This window comes from Lottia gigantea, assembly GCF_000327385.1.
Source record: "Lottia gigantea unplaced genomic scaffold LOTGIsca_46, whole genome shotgun sequence".
Lineage (NCBI taxonomy): Eukaryota > Metazoa > Mollusca > Gastropoda > Lottiidae > Lottia > Lottia gigantea.
In genome coordinates, this window is record NW_008709614.1 from 1756648 (window position 1) to 1773861 (window position 17214).

The window sequence follows — 17214 nt, forward strand, 5'->3', positions numbered from 1 at the left end:
ACTCACGTGTGTTTACATCCAAGATGGCGCAGAAATTTGACATGTGAAAATTATTCTCAAGGATTTCTTCTAATTTTTTGATAATTCCGTATAATTATGTCCAACCTTTTGGAGGCTTCATCGAGAACGAAATTCTCCAAAGGAAAAATTACATGTGGGACCGCTGCATGCCTTTTGGTGGCTTATGGAGTTCGAAAATATTATCCAAAATTATTTGGAAACAAAAATATTACTTCAAGATCTACAAAGTCAGCTGATTCTGATGATAAAAGCAAAAATGAGAATGACCAGATTACACTGTGTGAGGACTCAAAAACTATATCCAAACGTAGTGCTGGAGTCAACAAATACTTTTACAAACAACTTAAAGACTTATTGAAAATAATTATTCCAAGTCCATGGACAAAGGAGTTCGGGTTGCTCATTTTGCACACTGGCAGTTTGATAGCCAGAACATTTTTATCAATTTATGTAGCGAAATTAGATGGTCGAATTGTAATGACAATAGTTCAACGAGATGTAGTTAAGTTTTTAATGCAATTGGCTAAATGGTTGCTCATTGCTGTGCCAGCAACTTTTATCAATAGTTTGATTAGATATTTAGAGAGCAAACTTGCACTGGCATTCCGTACAAGACTTGTCAATCATGCATACAAGTTATACTTTAAGAATCAAACATATTATGCTGTCAGTAACCTTGACAGTAGGCTTTCAAATGCAGATCAATGTTTGACTGAAGATATAACCAGTTTCACGTCATCATTGGCTCATCTATATTCATGTTTAACAAAGCCACTTTTAGATGTTGCAATGATGTCATTTGCACTTAATAGTTTAGCTAGTAGTAGGGGAGCTAGTTCCAAAGTTCCCATTATTGTAGCTGCAACTGCAATTGCTGCTACAACGAAAATTTTGAGGGCAGTTGCTCCAAAGTTTGGTAAAATGGTAGCTGAGGAAGCAAAAAGAAAAGGTTATTTACGATATGTGCATTCAAGAATTATAACTAATGCTGAAGAAATTGCATTTTATGGTGGTCACCAGGTTAGTTGGTCAAGATGATTAGTCATTATCTTCTGAATCATTCACATAAAATCAGGTTACAAGAGGGTCCAAATATTTATAAGATAAAAAATTATGTTTAGATCTAGATCTTTTACCAGTACATTTATCTAATAGACAATGTAAATGTATAGAATTTCCTTTTTACACAGTTTTTAAAAGGTTATATGTTTCATGTCAGAAATACCACAATGAATGAGTTACTGCTTGAATATTGCATTCAAAAATTTCTCATTGTGGACATTAGTATACATATTCATACTGCCAAGAAAGTAATAGTATCAGTGATTTTGTTGCTATAAATATATGGTTTTGCTTCTTTTTTGAAAAAAAAAGTTCCTCTTTATGTCATTAAATTTTACAAAATAATGTACTTATAACTATACTTCCAAACTGATATTCTAATTCATGAATAATCACAGTAGGCTCAAGTATTTGATAGTGTCTTATGATTCTATGTTTCTGGTTTTATAGGTGGAATTGTCTCACCTACAGATAAGTTATAAAGCATTAACTGAACAAATGGAGATTATATTTTCTAAAAGATTGTGGTATGTAATGTTAGAACAGTTTTTAATGAAGTATGTTTGGAGTGCTTGTGGTTTAATCATGGTAGCTGTACCTATTATAACTGCTACTGGAAGACGAACAGATGGTAAGTTATGCTTTATGTTTTGGTGACAGAAAAATAGAATTGATGCTGTGATATACATATAACATCATTAGGGTAGCTAGTTTTGAATAGTGGTTATAACATTAAAACAATCTGTTATATAGACAGGGCCTTCTTCACTTACTACCAATTAGATTGCCTTCCTTTATGATGATAATGATGAAAATGAGAATTCTAATATTCAATTATTTGAGAACTAGGACTATAAGATATACTGCATAGATTAGGTCAACCTACTTTTTTATATTTTAAGTTAACTAGTTGATGATTATTTTTCTAGGTAGTTTAGTAGATGAAGACCCTGATGGTGGTGTCAGTGAAAGAACAAGATCTTTTACTACAGCCAGAAATTTGTTAATCAGTTCAGCTGATGCTATTGAAAGGATGATTTCTTCATATAAAGAGGTACAATATACAAGTGGATTCTTCAAGTTATCCTTGAAAACACTTGTCTTATTTCTCATTACATTAAAATTGTAGCAAATATAATATTGCAAAATCAAAATTGTTTACTTGGAGAGACTAAAATTAAAATTTCCAAGTGATTCCTCTTTCTTGTTTTGTTAGATAACAGAATTAGCAGGTTATACATCAAGAGTATCTGAAATGTTTGAGGTTTTCCGTGATATTAATCAAGGTCATTTCAGTCGTCAACTAGTCACTAAGCCAAAAAATAATCTTACCAAAATAGATGGACCAATTCTTTCACGAGGTAAAATGAAATTTTAATATTTTCCATATCAATTTTTTTTTAAGCCTACCTTGATTTTAATTATGACTTCTTGATCATCAAATTAATTATTTAACATTGACATGTAAATGTAGAATAGAATATTATGTTTTATTATGTATTTAAAGGTGAAGTAGTGGATATTGATGGTAAGATATATATAGAAGATTTACCTATTATTACTCCTAATGGTGATATTATAGTATCTAGTCTTTCTTTACAGGTATTTTCTTTCAAATTTATTTTTTTTAAATGACCTTTGTCCTCATTTCTCATGTGTAAAAGAACAATCTTTTTGAACAATATCTGTCTCTTCTTAAAATAGATTATAACTGATCAACAATGTGTTTTAAATTTAATTCTTTGTTGAGTTGTTAGAAATATCGTCATTGCCTTTCAATGGGTATCTGATTACCTGTTCTACTTGCAAACACATGTTTTTTTTCATGCGATAATGTGGTATAATTGATTTATAGATGGAAGCAGGAATGCATTTATTAATTACTGGTCCAAATGGATGTGGTAAATCATCGTTATTTCGTATATTAAGTGGTTTATGGCCAGTATATAGTGGTAAACTTTATAAACCACCATTATCTTCTTTATTTTATATTCCACAACGGTGAGTGGTATTTATTATTATTTTTAAAACATTTTATATTAGCCTGTATGCACCAAATAAGATCAAATTAAGAAGAATAGAATAATTTCAATATATTTAGAGATGATTCTATTTTTCTATATGCACCTACTTATAACCACCATAACTACTTATGTTACCAAAATCATCTAAAACGACTAAAAATTGATCCATTTTAAAATTCTTTAAGAGGGAAAGTGAATTTCTTTTGATATACAAATAGAATTAAAATTTAAAGTTGTTCCAGAGTAACTTTAAGTTAAGCATACAGTTAGCCAATATTTGAATATATTTAATATTCAATTTTAATTTTTTAAATAATTTTTTCTTTATGGTAAATGTTAATGTTCAGGTAGAATAGAATTACATTAAGCTTAATTTAATTTGGTGTATACGGGCCAATATAGCATAACTATTTAGACGTAATGCAGCTAGAAATCTGGAAAGTCTTTAAATTGATGATGAATATCTTATCATTCTGTTCATTAGGTACTGTACTGAAAATAAAAAAAAATGATACATTACCACATAGCTTAATTCATCAATCCATTTCAATCCATTAGATTTGTATACAAAGTTATGTTATATTTCAGACCATATATGTCTATAGGTAGTTTACGAGATCAAGTTATTTATCCTGATACTGTAGAAGATATGACTAGAAAAGGTTTTATAGATTCTGATTTATTGAATATACTAGAAATAGTACATTTAAAACATATTGTACATAGAGAGGGAGGTTAGTACATTCTTAATTCTAGTTCTACAAACAAATATAGTTCCCTATTATTATAGTTAAAACAATGAAAAAACTCATTGTAGATTTTAAGACATTTTCAAATCACTAGAATATTCAATTGAAAAGACAGTACAGCAAAACTTCCAGAAAATCCAAAAAGATGCTGCTGACAGTATATCTTTAACTTTTGAGTATCACGTGCATTGTCACTTTCTAACATGGTTTATTCTACTGGCAATAGTTTGAATAAGTCTTTTCTTGAAGCTATATCTAATTTACAATTATTTATTATTGAAGATATTAAATTATTAAAATATATTTTGATGATATTCTTTAGGTTGGGATATTGAAAGTGATTGGAAAGATGTGTTATCAGGGGGTGAGAAACAACGAATGGGAATGGCTAGAATATTTTATCATAGGTATTTAGATTTATAGATATTGGCAAGTGGGTATAAATCACTGATATACTATTATTTAGTATTTTATGAGGGGCCAAATCCCATGAAAGGAGATTTGTTTAATTTCCTTATTATAAGAATGAAAATCTAATGCAAAAACCACCTACAATTAAATACAGACAAAAAATGGTGTTAAATTAATTTTTTTTGGGAGCACAAATGTAGTTGACAAGTAGATCATATGTCTATATAGACTAAAATCTGATTTATTGAATTACTGCTGGTATTTATAAATATATCAATCCTTTGATTCAGAATTATCGGTTATAAAAATAATCCTTCAGGTTAGAAATTTCTAGTCTGTAAGAAAGTGGAGATTAAATAAGGTAATGATGGAATATTTCAGACCAAAGTTTGCTCTATTAGATGAATGTACGAGTGCTGTATCTATAGATGTAGAAAGTAAGATATATCAAACAGCTAAAGATTCTGGTATAACACTTTTAACTATTACTCATAGACCTTCTTTATGGTAAGTCTTCTTGTATAACTGTATTTATTATACCTATCATCAGATAAGCGAGAAATGTAAATGTTGGGCACAATATTGGTTTCTACTTCGGTGTTGGAATGAGATGAGAGTAGTATCTCAAGACACTGATCTAGATCATGAAGTAAGAAACAAAAACTTCAGTGTTAAAGATGTACAAAAAATCTTCTTTTGGAGGTTTGGTTTATTTTTGTTTTGCTTGTATAGTAATAGTGCTGTTGCTTTTGATTTAACCCGAAAAATATACTCCACTTGCCTGTGTGTGTCCTAATAGGTGTTATATCAATAATTTATTGCTAGAAATATTAATGTTTTGATAGGAAACATATATTACATGTTGTTTTTACATTGTACTGACAGGAAGTTCCACACTCATTTATTACAATTTGATGGTGAAGGAGGGTGGAGAATGGAACAGCTAGATACCAGTACCAGATTATCATTGAACGAAGAAAAACAACAACTTGAAACTCAACTTACAGGAGTTCCTAAGATGCAGCAGAGATTAAAAGAGCTCTGTTCTATTTTGGGAGAGGATTCTGTGTTACTTACTAAAAAGGGAAGCTTTGTCAATTTGGAAACATCTACTTTGAGTGATATTCAAGAATGAGTTGATAAAGTTTAAGATTTATTACGGCAATGAAGAGTTTTGATATATTTGTCTGTGATTGTCAAATTCTTTTTTTTTTATTTGGTGTCATCTCACTTAAGATTGTTTTTCTTTTTTTTTTGTAATTTATATGTTTTTTTTGAATATAAGATATAGTCATGCTTTGAAATTTCTTTTTACCTTTTAAAATCTACAATCTGGTAAAAGACGTACAATTTTTTTCAGGTTTAAATATTAGATGTTTTGATGTTATATTCATGTTTAAAAGAGGATTATAGTTAGGAGATTATACATATTCTGTTGATCTTGATAAAAAAGTGAAGCGGTATGTTTTTTATGTGTCAAAAATAAATCATGATGCCCTCTTGAGAATTGTGTCTGATCCACCATGTGTATGGACAAATACAGATCTATTTCTGTGTATCAATTTGATGTTTTTTATTTATTTATTTATTGTATATTATTTATTGACTTGGTTCATTGATATTGGATGACTAAGAAATGACAATCTTTTTGTATGGTAATGCTCATTCTTTAGACTTATTACTGTTACAGGGTCAATGTGAATTTCCATTCGATATTGGGTTTCTCTCGAATTTACTACTTATTTACAACTTCAAATGTGGTTCTTCTTTGTTGACCATGTTCAAAGACGCTTAACAAAAGTTGATGAAAAGCTTGGAATTGGAATATATGGGTCAACTCTATTACGACTCTCCGGATTGTCCGCTGAAATATCCAGAGGAAATTGCAATAGAGTACGACTGGAGATCCAACATGGCGACAAATGCCAGTATTTCGGTATCAGTACTTGAACTATTGGGATCCAAAAATTTCACAAGCCCTAATTAATTCTTATAGTCTAAGGGTAAATAGAAAAAACTTTTTCATTCAGAAATAATTTATCAAAGTTGCACAGGTTATGTAGATTTAGGCCTACTGGTACATAGACTGGGAGTGAGAGGTAATAATTGAATTGAAAATGAAATTTACTGACTTAATACATTAAGATTGAAAGATTATAATATAGTACTGACATCAAGACGGGAGGAACATTAATTAGTCAAAAATAGCATCCCGATTCATGCAAGCCTTCATATTTTGTTTTACAAATTAAATTAACGGATAAATCACGTTTCATTAATTTTGTATGATGCCCCCATGATTAATCATGTGATCTCCGCTATCGCACCGGTCTGTAGAAAGGAGAAAACGGATATTCCGGATTACCCACATGACATGTAATAGAGTGGATTTGGACGAATCCGGACCAGCCGTTTTTGTAATAGAGTTGGAAATATATTAACACGAGTTTAGTCAGCAAAATAATATTAAAGTATCTTTAAACTTTACAAATTACAAGTTTTTGGTTTGGCTAATTTTTTAGTAACTGAATTCCAATATAAAGTACCTTGTTATAATAGTATTATTTTTATTTTGAAAGATAATGTGGAGCATGTGAGATATTGTTATTTTGATCCGTGTTGTTTAGATGTTTATTTTGTTTTTATCAGTATTTTGGAATGATTTATGTATATATTTAGTTTGTATTATTTTTTAAGCTATGACGCTCTGGTGAAATATTAACAGGCTGATGCTTTATTTATAAGTGTTAGTTTACTGTCTGGACTAAAATTTGTACTGATTTTTAACAGAAATTAATGCATCTTTATCAAAGTACATTTTATTTATTATTGCTCATTTTCCTTTTTTGAGGTCAATCAAAATAATTGTCTTTTGTAAATAATCAGCCTAGTAACTGCTATATCTTTTCCCTTTGAAACTGACTGAAATTAAAGCAACTAGGGTATTTTATATGTCCACATTATGATGTGGATCAATATGTTCTTAACCTGATCAACTGTCCACAAGGCTTTGATGAATGAGATACATGTATTTTGAGTTAATGCCTGTAAACTAAACCAAAATTCAACAAGATTGGCTTATGAATATTACGCTACAGTTTTGATCAAATTTAGTTGTAATTTAGTATATGTAGATAAATTGATTATTGCATTAGATCTTTTATGAATTCAATTTTTTTTTGCCATTGAATAAGCCATCTGATGTAAAAAAAAAAAAATGGGCTTCTGATTGCAATATAGTTTTGATCAAATTTTAATATTACTTTTCTGTACCTGTTTGGGCTAATGGCAATGTCATTCAGTGTGCAATGATGGATATTTTGCCTTACGTTACTTCATTAAAGTTATAAAAGATGTTCAATGCAATTTGTTTTATCAAAATTTTTATATTTTATTTATCAACCATTCCATGTCTTGTACATTGTATTGTGTAATTGACCTTATGTTGAAAATAAAACCAGATAGACATTCATAATTTTCTCATTGTTCCATCTTCCACACAAGTTCCACAAGCACTATGTATTACAGAACAAAGTATTTAATAGGGAAAAATAAAATTAAAGTTAATGTTATTCAAACAGTTTAGAATTAAATAAGGCCTATTATTGTAAGGTCTATTACCTATAGACTCCATAATAATTGGTCTAGTAATGGTATGGTCTTGATTTCCCCTCTTTCTATCTTTTTAACTGTATTAATAACAGCAGATCAGACATTGTTTATTCGCTTGAGACTAATGACAGACCCAATTTTCTTCAATTTTATCTTAAACTTAAAATGTTACTTTTTATAAACAGCATTATTCTATCTGTCTTGAACTGGATAATTTAACTGAATGTCCACTATATGTGATGCTTAGAATTTATATGCAGTAAATGATCTACAACTAACATCACTTTACTTTGTGGAAGGGAGGTAACCCATAACAAACGTTTCTATTTTAAGAAAAGGGAAATACTCCTACGTCATACATAAACATAACCAACAATATGGCTGCCCAGTTCAATTTTTCAAAAGAAACGCCCCCAGATTCAATGTTTAGCGATATTCAAACATTGAATAAATTCCACGACGATGTAAGTATTTTAGTTTGAAGATCAAAGTGAATTATTTTATAAATATGTGATAACAACAGTTTCTGAATTGAATTTTAGAAAGCAAAATTTGGTTTGAGTTAGACCACAACATCTGCCTCTGAATCTGATACTACTATAGCTATTTTGAAAGATGTCGACTGGTGTAGAGACAGAAAAACTAGGCCCTGTTTTGTTGGGAACAGAAAAACTAGGCCCTGTTTTGTTGGGAACAGAAAAACTAGGCCCTGTTTTGTTGGGATTTTACATTTATTTTTGTAGTTCAGTCATAACATCAATCTAAATCTCCCTACACCATTTATGTCACATCTGTGGGTTTTTTATTTTAATTTAATATTACTTTAGAAAAAGGCATCTTTGAAGGTGTGGAAAGTCTCCATTAGGCTAAACAGGGTGTAATTTTTCTGACTACTCCAGCCGAAAACTGTCAAAATATCTATCAGAGGCTGGAATAGAGTCAGATGTTTTGGACTATATTTGAGCAAGAACAGAAGGAAGGTTGTGTTCAGATTGAGAAAGCTGAAGTCATTGACCAGCGATATACACAATACACAATATATACAAGCGATAAACTTTTTATATGCCTAGATGAAATGGGTGATAAATAAGGATAATGATATCTTTAGCTTACATGGGTAAGATATTTCTTGTATGGTACACATCCTCTTGAAACATTATAGTGTGATAAAATCACATCAAGATATAAATAATTTCAAGTAATTTCCTGAATGACTAATCAACACTTGTAAGCATATTCCGGGCTTATTCTTTATGCATACGTAGAGAACAGGTTTTATACATTTACTTTGATCTATATTTCAGCAATTTAGTCAGTTAGTAGAATTTGTTTTCTTATTTTTGATTGAACCAACAAAGGTAAGGAATGTTTTGTGCAGTTCTGTCACATATTAGCACTAAAAACTATCTAGGAATGTCGAAGTTTAGTTCTGTCAACAAGTAAATAATATGAAAAGATGACTATCTCTAATTTTGCTAAAGAATTATTTAAAATTGTATTTTGTATGAAAATGAGATGTTGAATATCATAAAATAAATATTTATTTCCAGTCTGAAAGATTAGTGAATCAGTTGGAAGAGTTTGCTAGTGAAAATGGCGTTGGACCAGGTCCATTAAAAAATGTGTTTAAAAGTTTATTAGTCATTCCAAATAGTAAGTACAACATATTGCCTTATACTCTAATTATCTGGAATTGAATGGTAAAATTAGTGACAATAGTATTGCAATCCCAGACCACATCAAGCTTTTTTCTGGTGGTGCAACATTTTGAATGGTCATTTAAAGATGGTTAAAAGATGGTTAAAGTAAACTATTTGATAAATTGGGTTTCTAATGAGTTATTATGTATTCTTAATCACACCATTATGTTCTAATTGCATATAATTTAGAGTTTTAACCAATCATAAATGTCCATGTATATACAGTCTTGATCTTTTTTGTTGGTCACTCATTGGAATTCTGCTGGTAATTCTGTTCTAATTTATCTAATTATGAATTAATTATTGACATGTGAGACAAACTGGTATTTTTGTAAGTCATTAAAACACCTCTACTTTCTATTCATATAAATGTTAGCATTTTCATTTTCATAAATGAAAATAAGGGAACCCATCTTTAAGTTGCTAGATGCAACATTTTGATCCAGTTTTGACTATTTTTCTTATCTTTTTATTTTCAGGCGCATTAAAGAAAAGTTTAAGTCCTACACACGTACAAGAAGATTTAGTTAATTTAGGTTACATGTGAATTGTGATATCAACTTTTTCAAAAAAAAAAACAAAAGTGTTAAATACGTGTACAAGATTAGGAGTATTCAAAATTTTTGTCTGTATAATATGGCAAGATTAAAGTTCCTTATCTATCTTTGGTCAAACCCACTTTTTTGTATTGCTTAGCCTATAAAAATTCTCACGGAGGGTATATACTAAATGAAAAGTTTGTATTTTATTTTTAAGGTTTATCTGAAGAAAAGGCAAACACATTTATTGAACAGGTAATTTCGAAGAATTTTGAATTAAGAAAATAATGATTTAGAATACTAATCACTAACACTGATTTGTTTTATATACATTGAAATTAAAGATAGGGTTCCTCACATACAGCTATAAACATTGAAACAACCATTCTACAAATCTCATATATTCTGAACTTTTAAGTTAACTTCACAAGTATCTTTAAGAATTATTATTTATAAAAATATGATGTTGACTATTGACATTTAAACTAGTCATCCATACTAATAATATAGTAATAAAGTCTGCTTACCTAGATTGAAATAAAAATCACTTTTATTTGTAGGATACATTATTATCTGAAAATAAATTTGATTCTATATATTATATTTATATACATTTTCAGTGGAAAACGAATTTAGCTTTATTATCCAGAAGTGCCCTGGGTCAAACTTTAATGGTCAACCAGTTAGTTGATATGGAATGGAAATTTGGAGGTAATTTTAAAGGGACCACTTGCGCCATTTTGGGGGGGGGGGTTGATTTGGGTCTTCAGAAGTACTAGAAATGTACGAAAATCGTATAATTTCTTCAAAAATATCTCAATATCAGGAATTTCTTTCCCTGTTTCTATAGATATCTTTTCTATATATGGCAGTATCTCAAGAAAAGATGACTTTCAAATGTGGATAATTTAGTACACACATGGATTCGGTGAGCTGTGAACACTATTAAATGTTTGGCTTAATGGAAAAATTCCCATTTCTGAGATTTATCTATATTTCTACAATGTTGTCTTATCCCAATAGAGATTCTATCACTACATTCATTACCCAAATAGGAGTCTTGCCACCACCATTCTATTCTACTTGTATTAAATCTTTTTCAGTTACTGCATCCAGTAGTGAATTAGATAAAGTTGGCAATACGTTTTTACAGGTAATGAATTATTAGAATTAGAATTATCATTCTAAACTGTGACATCTCAACTGCCTTTTACTTATTTTGACATTTTAACTATTGTATAGAGGTGAAATAAGGCAATGACTGAATTAGGTGAAACATCATGAACAATTCCTTAATTGACAATTAGACTAAAATGTTAATCTTGAAAATCTTAAACTTTCAGTTAAAAATGGTAATAAACACAGGAAATGGTACCAAAAATACATACATGGGTAAGATAATTTATACACTAATAAATATATATATATTCTGTTATTTAAAATCAATGATTCAACGGATTGTTAATATTATGGAAAGTCATCTGGGACCATAACAAAAACATTTAATTGTTCGGAATCCTTAAAATATTTGTAAATGTAAAGAGTATTATAATATTATATCATCTGTAACAATCTTTCCTATCTTTTCCAAAATTTTACTTTTCTCACTTTTTAGCATGATCTACTTGTGGACGCAAATAAATTTGCGAAGATTGAAATAATGCTCTGATATTATACACAAATGATCTCATTTTGACCTTTTTAAATTTCAGAGTTGTCTTTGCCACAATTTTATTCCTTTTTACATGAGATGGAGAAAGCCAGAGCAAGTTTAGAATACCTTAGTTAATTGAAAGAATTGTCCACGTAGATTATTTTGTATGTTTGTACCACAATATTATTTATGATAAAAAATACAGAAAGTGAATTTAGTTTTAATGACATACATACACATTCTCTATAGGTTCTTCTGGGTTGACTTGTATTTTATTTGTTAAAAGAAAAATATTCCCCAAAAATTAGCTTTTGACAAGAAGGTAAGTGCCATGGCCCTGTTTCCCAACACATCAATTTCCAACTAATTGTCATGAATTAACTTCCCTCTGAGATGCTGCAAGTACCCACAAATTGGGAACTGGCTCTTAGGTTACAATCAATTTAATCAATATTTTATTTTATGATGTGCACTTTAGTTACAACACAAGAACTGATTTTATAATAAATAGACAGAATGATAGTTTCTACTATCTCAGTTGCTGTGATTAGACTGGCTCCTAAAAACAATCCAAGTTGACCACCAACTATACCTGAAATAGAGCATATGAAAAATAGATCACCAAAACTAGACATACAATTTCTATTTAACTAATCCATGACAAATACATTCTTCAATTCTATTGTCAGTAACAATTATAGCAAAATCTACTGGTTAGGCTCAACAATCGTCACTGATAATTGTAGCTATAGCTACTAGTTCAACTCAACAGCTGTCAGTGACAACTCAACTGCTGTCAGTGATAATTGTGGCTACGGCTACTGGTTCAGCTTAACTGCTGACATGATTGTAGCTATAGCTACTGGATCAACTCAACTGCTGTCAGTGACAATTGTAGCTACAGCCACTTGTTCAACTCAAATGTCAGTGACAATTGTAGCCATAGATACTTGTTCAACTCAGCTGCTGTCCGTGACAATTGTAGCAATAGCTACTGGTTCAACCCAAATGCTGTCAGTGACAATTGTAGCTATAGATACTGGTTCAACTCAACTGATGTCAGTGACAATTGTAACTCTTTATACTGGTTTAGCTCACTACTGTCAGTGACAATTGTAGCCATAGCTACTGGTTCAACTTAACTGTCTGCTGTCAGTGACAATTGTAGTTGTAGCTACTGGTTCAACTCAACTGATGTCAGTGACAATTGTAGCTATATATACTGGTTCAACTCAACTGATGTCAGTGACAATTGTAGCTATATATACTGGTTTAGCTCACTACTGTCAGTGACAATTGTAGCTATATCTACTGTTTCAACTTAACTGTCTGCTGTCAGTGACAATTGTATCTATAGCTACTGGTTCAACTTAACTACTGTCAGTGAGAATTGTAGCTATGGATACTGGCTCAACTCAACTGATGTCAGTGACAATTGTAGCGTTAGCTACTGGTTCAACTCAACCTGACAGTGACAATTGTAGCTATAGCTACTGGTTCAACTCAACTGATGTCAGTGACAATTGTAGCTATAGCTACTGGTTCAACTCAACCTGACAGTGACAATTGTAGCTATAGCTACTGGTTCAACTCAACTGATATCAGTGACAATTGTAGCTATAGATACTGGTTCAACCCAACTGATGTCAGTGACAATTGTACCTATAGCTACTAGTTCAACTCAACTGTTGTTAGTGACAATTGTAGCTATAGCTACTGGTTCAACCCAAATGCTTCAGTGACAATTGTAACTATTTATACTGGTTTTAGCTCACTACTGTCAGTGACAATTGTACCTATAGCTACTGGTTCAACTCAGCTGCTGTCCGTGATAATTGTAGCTATAGCTACTGGTTCAACTGAACTCCTGCCAGTAACAATTGTAGCTATAGCTACTAGATCAACTCAACTGATATCAGTGACAATTGTAGCTATAGATACTGGTTCAACTCAGCTGCTGTCCGTGACAATTGTAGCTATAGCTACTGGTTCAACTCAACTGCTGTCAGTGACAATTGTAGCTATGGCTACTGGTTCAACTCAACTGATGTCAGTGACAATTGTAGCTATAGCTACTGGTTCAACTCAACTGATGTCAGTGACAATTGTAGCTTTATATACTGGTTTAGCTCACTACTGTCAGTGACAATTGTAGCTATAGCCACTGGTTCAACTCAACTGCTGTCAGTGACAATTGTAGCTATATATACTGGTTTAGCTCACCACTGTCAGTGACAATTGTAGCTATAGCTACTGGTTCAACTCAACTCCCGTCAGTGACAATTGTAGCTATAGCTACTGCTTCAATTCAACTGATGTCAGTGACAATTGTAGCCATAGCTACTGGTTCAACTCAACTGCTGTCAGTGACAATTGTAGCTATGGCTACTGGTTCAACTCAACTGATGTCAGTGACAATTGTAGCTATAGCTACTGGTTCAACTCAACTGATGTCAGTGACAATTGTAGCTATAGCTACTGGTTCAACTCAACTGATGTCAGTGACAATTGTAGCTATATATACTGATTTAGCTCACTACTGTCAGTGACAATTGTAGCTATAGCCACTGGTTCAACTCAACTGATGTCAGTGACAATTGTAGCTATATATACTAGTTTAGCTCACTACTGTCAATGACAATTGTAGCTATAGCTACTGGTTCAACTCAACTGGTGTCAGTGACAACTGTAGCTATATATACTGATTTAGCTCACTACTGTCAGTGACAATTGTAACTATAGCTTTTGGTTCAACTCAACTACTGTCAGTGACAATTGTAACTATAGATACTGGGTCAACTCAGCTGTCTGCTTTCAGTGGCAATTGCAGCCATAGATACTGGGTCAACTCAGCTGTCTGCTGTCAGTGGCAATTGTAGCTGTAGCTACTGGGCCAGCTTAACTGTTGATAATGACAATTTTAGTTGTAATCTTCTAGTCAGCTCTACCATTTTGACCACTTGCTTCTATAAAATATTTCATATGAAAGCCATCAGAGTTTAGCTGAACCTATGGCTCTAGGTATTGTGCACGGATATTAGTTGATTTGGTACTGTTTGTTAAAATCAATTTCCTCATGATTAGGCACTAACAACACTTTCGCTTTTTGTATTAGAAAAAAAAAACATACCTAATATTTCACTGGATCCGTATTCAGGGATGTATTCTATAATATTTACACCTCTGTCTTTAAAGTTCATATGAAACTTTAGTAAATTCTTCCTGTAACATAAATGTGAAAAACATACTTCAAAAGTGGGTTTTTCAAATTGAAACCTTTACGGATTGATTGGTAGAGGAGTGATTCATTGTTAAAACCCCATAAAGTACCATGAGAACTAAATAATTCTATCTAATAATATTGACATCCGGTTTAATGCCTACCTTGCATATTCTCTATGTGATATAGCACCAACTTCCACCAATCTGTCAGCTAGAGCATCAGTGGGAAAGTATGCGAAAGAAAACTCATGTCGATATTCTGTCTTCAGGCATGGTTCTGGGCAATCGCAATTTTGAAATAATTCTCCCTTCTCTATTTGTCTGGCCAATGAGTCTGAAATTGAAGTATATTTTATGGCACATAAGGTTTGAAAATAGACAGTAAAATTTCTGTCTGAAATTCCTTGCTGGTGTGATAAGGAAGAATTAATAATAATAAAATAATTATAATATTTAAAAAAAAAAACAATAAATAATCAAATAAAAAAACCTAAAATAAATAACATACCACTAAAGAACGACCAGCAAGCCACGGCGTCAGTCACATTTTCACAATTTTTCAAGTTTTGTTTCTTTTCTGAAATTATTATATAGAGCCAACCTGTCGTTCAACATAGACTACGGTGAAAGGATTTGACTTTTACTCGGGTATAGCAGATATTGCCAATAAATGCATTATCAACCATTTCAATCAATAATAGTGGTACCAAAGCACCCGATTTTAAGAGCGTTTCCTGATCGGGGCTTGGGGTGGTTATCGTCATAATTCGTTTTATATGCCTGATTAATAATGCAGCGATGGTAAGTCATAATAGAATAATTATTAATTAACGTACCAATATCAAATATTGCAGAGGGAGCACAAGGACAGACCTTTGATAATTCTGTATCATAACAAGTGCCGAAACAGTTCACTTTGCTGTAATTCTGATACTCGGGTAAACTGGTATCTAAACAATAAGCATCACCGACAGCTTTATATGGATATGGTTGAAACCGTGTCTGAAAGTGGAATACGGTATGGTGATTTCAAATGATGGTCATTTTACCGTCAGTCACTTAATATTTCAAAACAGAGGATTTGTGTTAATTTTGTGTTGACCTTGAGTCGATGGTGACCTGGATAGTGCCAATATTTGATCATGTTGGACCATCCTCTTCCTCCCCTGACCATAAGACAACATTTAAATCATAAAATCCAAGGCAAATGTATGACCTCACCTGTGATTGTGATAGTGTGATGTAAGTCGCAACACCTGGTGATAGAACTAAATCCGGTGAGCTTGGTACAGCATAATCAAATGAAGACTGGATATAGACCTGCAATTAAGTGATAGTTAATAAAAACAAAAGTCAACATGGAGGCAACCATTTGGTAAAAACAACAAGTTCTTTTTAAGTGATTAACAATGATTAATGCTAGAGCCAAAAAGGGGTCTGTGCTCCCTAGATCACCAAGAGCAAGATTACATGAATAAAGCCCATTTTCGGGAATGAATGAATGGTAATTATAAATATGAATGGAATTTCGAAGAAAAGATATGCCCAATTTCTATTAAAGAAGCAGGAGTAATGTTATGAAATGAAGAATACATTATCATGCAAGAAATATATATATACCTCTAGTCCAGCTGTGTCAAAGACGCTAGCAGGACAACCAGATTGTAAAACATCTGCAATGACTTCGAGCCCAGCTCTCGAACCACCAAGATCAGTTATGAATGTTCCGAATTTCCTCTGATAACTTTCACCATTGAACTGAAAACAATTCTTTTCGTCCAAAGGCAGCGTTTCAAAAACTTTGTTTGGGTTTAGTTCCTTACCATCCCATTTTACTTGATAAATTGAATCACCAAGAGCAATAGAGGCATCTGCAGTCATACCGGCCAAGATTCTATAGTCGAAAGCAGTTTGATTAAGATCTGAGCCTGTAGTCCTCAGTAATCGCCAATTACTAGTTGCGATCAAAATTTGTCTAAATTCCTCCGTGATATTAATACCTTGCACGCTTAAAGGGCATGATAAACACAGCGTTATTGTAGGGAAATCCAAATATTGGTGATATTCTCGTTTAAAAACTGTTCTTGTTTTGTGTTTACTGATCTGAATTGCTAAATCTACTGAAGTGTACAACCATCCACAGACACCAGCTATTAGAATCGACAACCAAAAAAATCTGAAATGAAGCCACCTTGTTATACAGTGGTGTAACCTATTTTC

At 31.8% G+C, this 17214-nt stretch overlaps 3 protein-coding genes across 3 annotated transcripts; 2 read left to right on the top strand and 1 right to left on the bottom strand.

The window, feature by feature from the left end:
• Positions 1–96: 96 nt before the first annotated feature.
• On the top strand, positions 97–5402 carry LOTGIDRAFT_124414 (hypothetical protein; the record flags this gene model as incomplete). The annotated part of the gene is made up of 10 exons (XM_009061211.1): positions 97–1045; positions 1568–1714; positions 2013–2137; positions 2300–2444; positions 2591–2685; positions 2939–3084; positions 3696–3841; positions 4179–4263; positions 4649–4774; positions 5153–5402. The coding sequence occupies 10 exons, from the start codon at positions 97–99 to the stop codon at positions 5400–5402; spliced, it is 2214 nt and encodes a 737-aa protein (XP_009059459.1).
• Positions 5403–8256: 2854 nt separating this feature from the next.
• Positions 8257–11907, top strand: LOTGIDRAFT_164694 (hypothetical protein; the record flags this gene model as incomplete). The annotated part of the gene is made up of 9 exons (XM_009061212.1): positions 8257–8343; positions 9184–9237; positions 9430–9532; positions 10059–10115; positions 10336–10373; positions 10739–10829; positions 11222–11271; positions 11462–11510; positions 11831–11907. 9 exons carry the CDS (start codon positions 8257–8259, stop codon positions 11905–11907), a joined length of 606 nt encoding a protein of 201 aa, XP_009059460.1.
• Positions 11908–12227: 320 nt separating this feature from the next.
• On the bottom strand, positions 12228–16875 carry LOTGIDRAFT_164695 (hypothetical protein; the record flags this gene model as incomplete). The annotated part of the gene is made up of 7 exons (XM_009061213.1): positions 12228–12364; positions 14903–14994; positions 15157–15328; positions 15503–15571; positions 15831–15996; positions 16216–16314; positions 16615–16875. The coding sequence occupies 7 exons, from the start codon at positions 16873–16875 to the stop codon at positions 12228–12230; spliced, it is 996 nt and encodes a 331-aa protein (XP_009059461.1).
• Positions 16876–17214: the final 339 nt, after the last annotated feature.